The 12,079-nt window shown below is 42.1% G+C and overlaps 1 protein-coding gene across 8 annotated transcripts in view; it reads right to left on the reverse strand.

Moving 5' to 3' along the window:
- Positions 1 to 12,079, reverse strand: part of slc12a2 (solute carrier family 12 member 2) — a 149,350-nt gene that overhangs the window by 99,234 nt on the left and 38,037 nt on the right. For all 8 annotated transcript variants that reach the window (XM_061847504.1, XM_061847499.1, XM_061847497.1 and 5 more), the window contains exon 3: positions 6,572 to 6,647. In XM_061847504.1, the coding sequence (XP_061703488.1) occupies positions 6,572 to 6,638 (67 nt within the window). In that variant the 5' untranslated portion in view covers positions 6,639 to 6,647. The remainder of the gene's footprint in view (positions 1 to 6,571; positions 6,648 to 12,079) is intronic.

Consider the following 12,079-nt stretch of genomic DNA (forward strand, 5'->3'; position numbering starts at 1 on the left):
ACAAATATTTAATGCAAAAAAATGTTCAAGTTAAACAGTGTTGAATAGTTTAAGACTGTAATTTGTTTTATCAACAGTATTAATAAAATGTTATGCCATCATTCACCATTTATTTTAGGTGGTTGAGGGATTTTGTTCCAACAATTACAGGGACAAGGACAAGTGTGTCCTGTGGCCTGTCCCGAGATATACAGTATATTACTGCTACATCAGCACACACATTCTTATTATTGATTGCCATAAAGACAATTTTTTGAAAAACACCACAAGTACAAACAATACAAGTACAAACCTAGCACAATAGAAATACAGATAATTCCTAAAATTTTGAGCATATGGATACAAGCAAATTGGTGGTGCGCATTGTACATTGGTGGAAGGGTTTCACAGATTTTTTTTTTTTAGGTCATCTTTGGGGGTGCGCATGATACTTCAGGACACATTATACATGAGAAATTACGGTACTTAAATATACAGCATTATTTTCACCATGTACTTTAGTTGTAAAGAAGCATGCCTTGGAATGGTTACTGACCATATTGTTATGAGTGTGGGTCATTAGCTATGCACTGTTGGTCAGGCTAAGGTTGGTATTTGTGAATCCATTTCATAATCTCTGACTGTGTCTTGTATTTAAAATATCCTAATTTCTCATGTATGATGCACAGCTATGTATAATATGCACGTCGCGCTATTGGGTGGGCCCTGGACTGGAGCCTGCCATTGATTGATTGATTGGGTGGGGTCCTCACCCTCCTCGGTGTGGTCACAGCAATTATAGGGCACTTTTGTCAAGTTCTGTTCAAAAATGGTGTTAATTCACTTGCATGTGTCCGTAGGCACACACTGGGAAGCAGTCATTCACATTTGAAAAATGTACGGAAGAGTGAAGCTCCAGGGAGAAGAGATAGCGAAGGTGGATTACTTCAAATACTTGGGGTCAACAATACAGAGCAATGGAGAGTGTGGCAGGGAAGTGAAGAAATGGGTCCAAGCGGGGTGGAACAGTGGGCGGAAGGTGTCTGGTGTTCTATGTAACAGAAGAGTATCCGCCAGGATGAAGGGCAAAGTTTATAAAACAGTGGTGAGACCGGCCATGATGTGCGGATTAGAGATGGTGGCTCTGAAGAAACAACAGGAAGCAGAACTTGAGGTATCGGAAATAAAGATGCTGTGTCTTCTCGCTTGATTTGAACAGGTTGGATAGGATTAGAAATGAGCTCATAAGAGGGACAGCCAAAGTTGGTTCTTTTGGGACTCTCAATGTGAACAGTCTATATTTAGTTTTGAAATTGAATGTTTATTGAAATATTTAAAAATGTCTGTCTCAGTCTGTGCAGTGTCAATAAATTAGGATTATAGTATTAGGTAAAAACTACATAGTTTTACAACTCAGTAAGTAATTTTCAGGTCTTGATATTCCATCCCTAATTATACCCGCAACTTCATATCTACGGGCATTACTCTCCTTTCGGCTTGTCCTGTTAGGGGTTACCACAGCGTGTCATCTTTTTCCATCTAAGCCTATCTTGTGCTCCTCTCTAACACGCACTGTCCTCATGTCTTCCCTCACAACATCCATCAACCTTTCTTTGGTCATCCTCTTGCTCTTTTGCCTGGCAGCTCCATCCTCAGCACCCTTCTACCAATATACTCACTCTCTTGTCTCTGAACACGTCCAAACCATCTAAGTCTCTCTCTCAAACCTTGTCTCCAAAACATCCAACTTTGCCTGTCCCTCTAATGAGCTCATTTCTAATCCTATCCAACCTGTTCACTCCAAGCAAGCATCTTCATTTCTGGTACCTCCAGCTCTGCTTCCTGTTGTTTCTTCAGTGCCATTGTCTCTAATCTGTACAACATGGCCAGCCTCACCACTGTTTTATAAACTTTACCCTTCATCCAAGCAGAGACTCTTCTGTTGCATAGAACACTAGCCACCTTCTGCCAACTGTCACCCCGCTTGGACCCGTTTCTTCACTTCTTTACCACACTCTCCATTGCTCTGGATTGTTGACCCCAAGTACTTGAAGTCATCCACCCTCGCTATCTCTTCCCCTTGGAGCTTCACTCCTCCTCCTCCGCCCCTGACATTCATGCACATATATTCCATTTTACTTTGGCTAATCTTCATTCCTCTCCTTTCTAGTGCGTACAGACGTTTAAGTGAATAATGCTATATGTATTTTTCCTTACAAAACCCATTTTACAATATATATAGGGATGTCAGTGGGGCTTTCTTTCCTTGTTGTTGATACGTAATGATTTACTTTTTTCATCCGGTTTACAATTGGCGCTTCATCTTTTTCTTTTACCCTCTAGAATCTTTGTCTGGGTCCACTGGAGGACTCTGATTCTCAATACACTTCAATTATAATGCTGAGAAAACATAAAGTCCCACTGACATCCCAATATACATTGTAAAATAGATATTATGAAAATGATATATTATTCACTTCAATGTCTATACGAAAAAATAAATGAGTGGAGGGCATGTCATTCATGTGCAAAGTTGTCTCACTCGACATCTAAGTGGTAGGCATATGGCCCATTACGTCATTTCCAGCTGTCACACTGGTACAGTCGCCATTGAGAAGACGCTGTGCCACCTGCTATGGGAGACGAACAACAGATTTTCAGATTTTTCCAAAGCCCCTTCTGACACGGAAATTCTTTTCGAAGAAGAGAACATCTCACAATCGAGTGAAATGACCGGGGCAATATTAACCTATCGTTTCAAGCCATATTTAGATGAAATGCGAATCACTTCTAACGAATAACAGACTCCCCGAGAGTCTGTATGACAGTTTGTAGCGAACTCAGGAGGACCCATGTCGGGCGAAACAAAGGTGGCCGGCGGGGGTGAGAGCTCCTTTCTCCTCCCGCACGTGGCAAAACATCACGTGGCCAAACCACCTCCGCGGCCAGGAGCAACGGCAGCGCTGCCCCGCGGCTGCGGGCGGCGTTTCACACTCTGACTTACGTACTTTATTAAATTATTATGACGGAGGTGTTTTGATACTTCTGAGTCTACTACGTCGCCCCCCCAATTATTACTTTTTTTTAAAATAGCTCTATACACACCTACCTGTCATTTGGAACACCTGTGCAATCCATTTTTCTAGAAACGTGTGAAGAGTGAATACATACTCCCAAGTGTTCGAGCAATATTCAGGAATACAACGAGAAGGCATTTTGGCTAACTCGCAGGAAAAAACAGCTGCTTTCGCGCCAGTAAAACAGGCACTAACTGCTTCTTCTCCTAACCCCAACACTTCTCTCTATTTTTAGTAAAAACATACTAGAACTCATGCCATACGTGTCAGTAGGACTTCGAAGTGCCCCCGACATCCCAATATAATTTTTAAATTAGATATTGTTATGAAAACTACATATATTATTCACTTCAATGGCTATCTGGAAAAAAAGGGCAGAGAATTGTCATTCATTAGCAAAGTTGCGGAAGTCTCACTCGACATCCCAGTGGCAGCCATATTACCTGCAATGTCATTTACAGATGTCACACTGGGACAGTCGGGATTGAGAAGACTCTGTGCCACCTGCTATGGGAGACGAACAAGAGAGATTTGGGGATTATTCCAATGCCCCTTCTGACAAAGAAGCTCTTTTTGAAGAAGAGAACATCTCACAATCGAGTGGAGCGACCAGCGCAATATTACCCTATAGTTTCGAGCCATATTTAGATGATATGGGGATCACGTCTGACTAACAACAGACACCCCGACAGTATGTAGCGTACTCAGTAGGACCCGTGGGGAGGGGAGCTCTTTTCTCCTCCAGCACACGGCCAAACCACCTCCCCGACCAATCCACCTCCGCGACGGAGATGAACAACGCCGACAAATGAACAACGCCGATGGCGATAGATGCTGATGGATGAACAACGCCGACGCTGTTGGAGATGATCAACGCCGCCGTCCCTCCAAATATTATGTTTTTTAATAGCTCTATACACACCTACCTGTCATTTGGAACTCATAAAGCTCTAATAATTTGCACCTGTGCAATCCATTTTTCACGACGAACCGGGTGTTTTGGAAACATGTGAAGAGTGAATCCATCCTCCCGAGTGTTTGAGCAATATCCAGTAATACAAAGAGCCGGTATTTTGGCTAACACAAAGGAACGCCAGGGAGGTATCCAGGGGTCATTCTAAACAGATGCCTGAGACTTCCTTCCTCATGGAAGGAGTGTCCGTAGAATAGAGGTCGTCTTTGGAGTATTCTCCCCTCCGATTCACAAGGTCCTGATTCGTGGCACCCCATCTCCACTATTACATAGTGTTGAAGGTGTACTGCTTCCCACTCCTGAGATGCCAGATGGTAGACCAAAATTTCCTTAAAGCCGTCAGGAAGTCATTCTCCATGGGCTCACCAAACTCCTCCTATACAAGAGTTTTTGCCTCAACGAGCACCAAAGTTTCATTCCGCTAGGCCAGGCAGTACCCATCAGCTCTCTCAGGAGTCCCACAGTGAAAATGGCCTGACAGGACTCCATCTTCAGATTCATGGTATCTCTCACCACTAGTGTCCACCAACAGGTTCGGAGAGTGCCACCACGACAGACACAGACTACCTTATGGCCACAGTTCCGGTGAGCCGCCTCTAACAATAGAAATGCGGAACACAACCCACTTGGACTCAAAGTCTCCTGCTTTGCCTGAGACATGGGCCAGTTTTTGTCAGAGGTAGGAGATGAAACTTCTTTTGACAGGGGATTCTGCCAGACATTCCTGGCAGACCCCAACAATAAGTCTGGGCCTGCCTTGTCGGACAGAATCTTCGCCCACCATGGGCGTGAACCCATCACCACCATCAGTTGACAGCTTCAAATCTGCACTAATCCGAGTGTCTAAGAGACATGACCACAAGTCCGATGACACGACCACAAAGTCAATCATCAAACTGCGACCTATGGTATCCTGGTGCCAAGTGCATGTGTGGACACCTTCATGCTTCAACATGGTGTTTGTTGTGGACAATTGATGGTGAGCACAGAAGTCCAATAATAAAACACAACCTGGGTTGTGATCGGAGGGCTGTTTCTCCCAATAATGCCCTTCCAGGTCTCACTGTCATTGCCCACATGAGCATTGAAGACCCCCAGCAGAACAATGGAGTCCCCAATGAGAGTGCTCTCCAGCACCCCCTCCAAGGAAAAAGGGTGGGTACCATGAACTGCTGTTTTGGGCGCATAGACACAAACCACAGTCAGGACCCGTCCTCAAACCCGGAGATAGCAGGAGCCTACCCTCTCGTCCACTGGAGAGAACCACAACATACAACCTCTCACCATGGGCAACTACAGAGTGGAAAAGGGTCCAACCCCTCACAAGAGGACAAGTACCAGAGTCCAGTGTGTGTGGAGATAAACCTATCTAGACATATTTCTCAAACTCACACACCAGCTCAGACTCCTTTCACACCAGAGGAGTGACATTCCACCTCCCTAGAGCAAGTGTCTGCTGCCGGGGATCGAATCACCGAGGTTCTCGCCTTCGGCAAACACCTAGCTCACATTGTACCCTACCCCATGCCCCCTCCAACAGGTAGTGAGCTCATGAGAAGACAGAAACACGTTACCTTTTTGGGTTGTGCTCAGCCAGGCATTATGGAAGCAGGCATGGCCACCAGGCGCTCGCCTTCGAGGCCCTGCTCCAGGGCTGGTTTCAGAAGGGGGTCCCAATTGACCCGTGTTCAGGCATGGGATATCTACATCTCATTATTTAAACCGGTGCTTTGTCTGGTCCCTCACTTGGGAACCATTTGCCATGGGTGACCCTGCGAGGGGTGTGAAGCCTCAGACAACTTTGCTTCTAGAGTCACACAAACCTGTACACCATCATAAGGTGGGGAGGTTGAATATGATTGGCAATTCATTCTATTGTATTTTTATGTTTAACGCCACATCCTAACTTCATTGGAATTGGCTTAGTGTAAGCAGTTCAACCTCAGACTCTGTAGAAGCAGTGTGTTTTTTTTGTCTCCTGGCCATGGAACACATGACTGAAAGAACAAGAAAGTGGATAAAAGTGGTTAAAAGGAGTTTCCCCCACATGGTGTCTCATTTCTCTTTTTACCAATATTCTTTGGGCATTGTGTAAAAAACCTTGGTCTCAGGCTAAGAGTTGAGTCACTGCTAATCGAAAGTAGCCAGAAGCAATGACTGACATCTGATTAGGAGGGCTCCTGATCTCCGCTAAGGTGTTACGGGCATATCCTAGAGGCAGATGGCTCAAGGAAAATCAAGGACACGCTGGACAGACCATATCTCTAAACTGGCTGAGAACAGCTCAAGATCCCTCAGGAAGGGGCTGAATGAAGTGAATGGGAACAGGAAGTCTTCTCTACTTAAGCTACTGACCCTGTGACCTCACCCCAAATAAGCGAAAGATGGCTGGAAGAAAAACAAATTCTTAATCACATATTTCAACTTTGATATATTTTTAAACACTATCAAATTTAAAGCTTAATTATGACAATGGATAACACTCAAACCCCAAGAAAGCTCCTATGTTGTGTACACTGTGATGTAGGAGGCATTTTCTTACCAATTCCAGCCTGACCCACAATCCAGGACATACGGATGAAGAGCATCACACCCCATATGTTCAACATACAGCGGACCTACAAAAAAAGTTCAAAGGGTATCTTTAAGAATAAATTATAATGAGAAAAATGTGCCCAAATAATTCTACCTTAGCAAGGGCTAACGTCTATTATAAAGTGCAATCAACAATTGTAACTTAATGAAACAATGTATATCAAACAACAGTCTACAACTTCTGAATTTTCATTTGAAAAGCCTCATCATGAATACAGTAATCCCTCTCTACTTCGCGGATCACCTATCACTGATTCATTGCATCATGGTTTGTTTTCACACCCCCCACCCCAAAAAAACTACGTCTCTCAGTGTGTACTATATAATCTTATAATTATGTTAAACATTTATAATACACATCAGGCAGGATTCTTTTGGATCCTCCACATCCTGGCCACCAGCTCTTCCAGCTCCTTTCGCCAGGAAAGTGCTACAGATCAATGAAAGTCAAAAGTAGGAGGTATTCGAATAGTTTTTTCCCTCTGGCAATGAAGTCATTGAATTCTTGGTCAGCGAACCTACTGTTTTTCTGTCTTGTGCCATGTTAGGACACTAACTCATGTCCTGCTGGTCCAATCAGTATTAGTAATCTATATTTTGTAGACCGCACGATTCGTCACTTTAAACTGCTCCCTTTGCACAATTGACATTGTTGGCACACTCATTTGTAAAGATTTTACATCTTGCACGTCTTATAAGGAATAGTCCCTATAAACAGAAATGTCTCTTGTTCTTTGTTCTTGTTTGTGTGTTTCTACATACTTGGCCATTAAATCTCACTCTGTATATATTATTATATATTTATGAGGTTTTATAATTAAAGATTTACCTAAATACCTCTTTTTGTCTCAAATAGTCAAAGTGCAAATACTGTTTACATATTTTAAACATTCTGGTGCTTACATAAACACATCCCCTACTAACTTCGAGGTTTTTCCACTTTTCACAGGTGGTTCTGGTACCAATTAAACGTGAAAAACGAGGGATTACTGGATACAGTGTTGCCTCGCTACCACGCAGTTCACTTTACGCAGCCTCGGTATTACAAATTTCTTTTGTTTTGGTGTATTTTTTTTTTACTTGGCAAGGAGGAGATTGATTGACCTTCAGCGAACTGCACTGAGCTCAGGTGTGCCCGTTCGGAAGCGCCGTTTGGTGGCTGCTGTGACCCCTGTGTTGTGGCTTCAGTTCTAAAACAATCAGACCAAGGATGCTACAGCAGAGTCGCCTCAACTGCCCAGAGGAACTGTAAAATGCATCTGAGTCACTATTGCAAATTTCTTGTCTCCAACCTCAGAGACTGATCATTAAAATGAATTATACAGTATTTCTGAAAACCATATTTTTCTTTTCATCTGGAAACGTTTATACCCAGTGATGGATAAAGTGGAAGAAAAAGGATGAAGGGACATTTATAAATTTATTTCTCAAATAAATGTCTTAATCTTCAAATCCTCGGTTTCATTGTAGAATTTAGTAATGTACTTTTTTAATTTACAGAGGTTTGAACTTTGAAAGTGTTTAAATGAGGGAAATGTGAGAAAATGTGAATGCTGTCTGATAAAAGTTTATAAAGTGTGTGTCGAGGTTTAAGAGCCTTAAAACATGTACAAGAAATGGGAAAAAAATGTAAAAGGAAAAACATGCTGTATATGAAAAAACAACTTGTAAAGATAAAAACATGCTGTGGAAAAAAAAACACTAAAAGAAAAACATCCTGTAAAAGAAAAAAATATAACGGAAAAAATGAAATCTAGTTTACACTTAACGGGGATATTTTTTGGAACATAAACACCACGTTAAATGAAGGAACACTGTAGTGAATTGTCAAAGACAGTACAACTTCGTTGTTCTGCTTGACCATCGGTCAGTGGTGGACAGTCACACTGTGAAGAACTGTAAAGTTGCAATTTCCCTCTATTTATTCGGGGGTGGGGGGCGGAGGTGTATTGGCAAAAAATGAAGCCGTTTTCATACGCAGCAGTGCAAAATGTACAAAATTCCTGACAATCAGGCTCATTTAATCGAGGCAGCCAAAAACAATGAATAATCAGTCAGATTTTGATTAATTTTACTCAATACAAGCAAACAATAACAGTGGCACGTTGGATCTCAAACTAAAACCATTCTGTTAGACTGGACATAGAACTTGCAACTGAGTGATCATGGCAAATGCTGATCAGGAACTACAGTACAGTATATATCAAATTGAACTGAAAGTTTACATTTTAGTTTTGAGTCAAGTTTCAATTTAAAAGCAGGCCCATGGGAGCACAAGTCAGTGCAAACTGGAGACCAGTCCCAATCCCAGATGAATTCAGAGGGTTGCGCCAGGAAGGGCATTCGGCGAAAAACTTCGTCAAACAAAAACAGTGGTGCCTTGGTTCGCGAACAAAATCCGTTCCAGAAAGCTGGTTGAAAACCAAAATGTTTAAAAAACAAACCATGTCTTCCCATTACAATGAATGGATAATGAAATAATGCGTTCCAAGCCAAGAAATATTTTAAGCGATTTATTTTTAGCTTTTCCTGATAAAAAAAACTGCATAATAGAGATTCATGTATAGTTTAAATACTTTGTATAATTAAATCATTTCAGAAATATTTCAATTTTTTGCTTAAAATGTATGCTTTAGCCTAGTAGAGTATGCTAGGCTGGGAGTGCATTGCCGTATTTGTAGAGATTCGGCCCCCAGCCTTGTAAACCTTTTTTTATAAACAAAAGTGCAAAATAACTTTAAACAAGCAATAATGAGCGGAAAAAAACCCAACTGTTTTTATTTGCACAGAAAGTACATAACGTAAAAGAAATTAACTTGCAGTTAGAAGTAGGGTTAAGGGAACAAAAGAGGTTTTAGTTTCAGATGTCTTCGGTGGGGGTGACTTGCCACTTTTTCCACAAAGAACGACTCTGTTTGTTTCTGCCATCTTTGAAGCACTTTTCTGAAGTGGCTCATAACAACATTAAAATTTTGCAGTGCTCTGCAGCATTCAGCTTTAGTCGCGTAATGAAGTTCTACAAAATTATGGATGTCGTTCCATTTAGCGCAGATAGCTTTAACATTGGCACTTGAGACATCCTTCCTGCCTTCAGCCTCATAAGACGACATCGCCTCCCTTCCTCGCCAACACTATCCCAGCTAACTGCTGCTCATTCACGAAAATAAGCAACTTTTCGACTTCCTCCAAGATCTGTGGCCTCTGCTTGGTCAACACGGTTGGTCCTTTAGTAACATCACTTGCTTTGAGGGCATCCTTATGTTTCAGGATGGTGCTAATCGTCGATTTCGCCATGCCAAACTTCTTCGGTAGCTCAGAAACACACACACCAGATTCATGCTTGGCTATCAAATCCTTCATGAAGTCGATAAGTTTTATACACCACTTTCCTTTTTTCAGTACCAGCAGTTCCATTTCCCTTCTTTGAAGCCATGATCGCGGGTTTTAGGGTTCATATTCAGTCTGACCAAAAAACTGTAAGGGCTTTTTAGGGGCATTCTTATGGGCCGACACGGAAAATTTAGGGCCAGTGCGAAAAATTTAGGGCCATCGTGGGAAATCAAGTGTAAGGAAAAAAGACTCACCCAATGGTGCCATCAACCGTTCTTGGTTCATCAAAGGTTCCAGTACCTCAGTACCTGTGACAGTGATCACCTGTAGTTCTTATTGATATGACCATTGTCTTCACATAACAGTCAACAGAAAAACAGATTCTAACTACAATTGCAACTATATACACATATTTACAAATGTCTTCAACTGATGTCTGTCTCACCACCCCTACTCTAGTTCCTTGAGCCTACCCAGTGCCTCGTCTATTAGTTGATGCAGAGGTGCATAAGTGGCTCTCTTGTCCTTTGCTCTGCCTCTATTTGTTCTTGAATAGATTTGTACAGCTTCCAATTAAAATTGGGGCCATCCATCCTGCCTTGAGGAGCTTTTGGTGACTGAATTCACACACGATAGGGTCCAGACGCTCCTGAAGATCAGTTTCTGCTGAATGTCCCAGGAATTCAGAGGTGAAGTAGCAAGTGCGGACCCGGTCATCCATCCACAATCACACATGAATGTCCACCTGCTTCTCTTGCATCTCATGATTTAAATCAAAGAGGAGGACATACTCTGATTCAGCCTTCACTTTCTATGTTACGTGTGCTTGGCAGTTCCGCTGGGAAGACAACCACGGCGACAATCCGCAGCACCTCAATGCGAAAATACAAGACTCTGCAATAAATACAATAACGGTTGATCTAATTGGCAAAAATGTTGCTTAAACGTAAGAGGAGCAATAGAGGGTGTCCGTTCCAGAGATGGGTGGAGTGCCAAACATTGTCTTCCAGTTAGAGTACTGGTATACTTAATATAATAATGCAAGTAAAAATAAAAAGTAGTCTTTGAAAAAATTACTTGAGTAACACTAAATAGTACAAATTGAAATTATTACTCAAATGCTGAGTAAATAGTAACTTTTTTTTAACCACATCATGAACATAATTTTTTTTTTTTTTTTTTTAAATGTGAATGTCCAAATTCTGATAAGTGTGTGAGTGGGTATGGACAGTGAAAACTTCCCAAGACATCTGCAATTTACAGCAGGGTGTTTTGTCAAGCTATAAGTGAGTTGAAATATCCATGTTTTGTTCAGACAGTGTCAGACTAATTCGACAAAATGTGAAAACTGTTGGTTTTGGTCATCAAAATCTAAACACGAGTCGCACACCGCTGCCTAACTTATAACAATGACCTTCCCAAAACGGCTGTCACAAATGCACGGCGATCAGCGGAGCTGGCTTATCTATTGTTATTTCCCATCTCAAGGACGTGTGTGTGATGTTATGTGACGTTTTTGTGCCATTTGATTGATGAACTAGACTTAAGGCCTCTATACTTGCGTGTGTAGTGACAGCACTGAAGTCACTGCAGCTATCCCGTGCATGGTTTGCCTTTATACTCGAGTGAAACTGACGTGCTCAGTGTTGAAAATGTGCTGCAGTTGTTCTCCTAAACAGAGGTGTGTCTATAGCTGGTATTCGCCAGGATTTCATAGGGTGGTGTTTTCTTGACACTTTTTGGTCACTGTTTATACTTTACTTTCCGTAACAAGGAACAAAGTAACAAAAATGACGACTATGGAACAGTGTCTGCTTGAACAAATGGACTTGAATGACTGGATGATACATTTAATAATGCAAGAAAATTGATTAGGGAAGGTGGCAGAGTCAGTGCTATGTGGAGCAGGGAGGAAACGTGAGTACGTCATCAAAGCATGTGACTAAAACAGACCGATCACGAGAGATGATCACCATGGCTTTCTTCTATTGCGCAGAGGTGTTGCGTGGGGTAATTACGTGATGCAATGTAGGTGTAATTGACTGAGTGAGCGCGTTAATATAAAGAGGCCTCTAAATCTCACTCGTGCTTCAACTGGATTGGCGCAAACGGCGCCCGGTGCGGG

Source organism: Syngnathoides biaculeatus, chromosome 17 (assembly GCF_019802595.1).
Source record: "Syngnathoides biaculeatus isolate LvHL_M chromosome 17, ASM1980259v1, whole genome shotgun sequence".
Taxonomy (NCBI): Eukaryota; Metazoa; Chordata; class Actinopteri; order Syngnathiformes; family Syngnathidae; genus Syngnathoides; species Syngnathoides biaculeatus.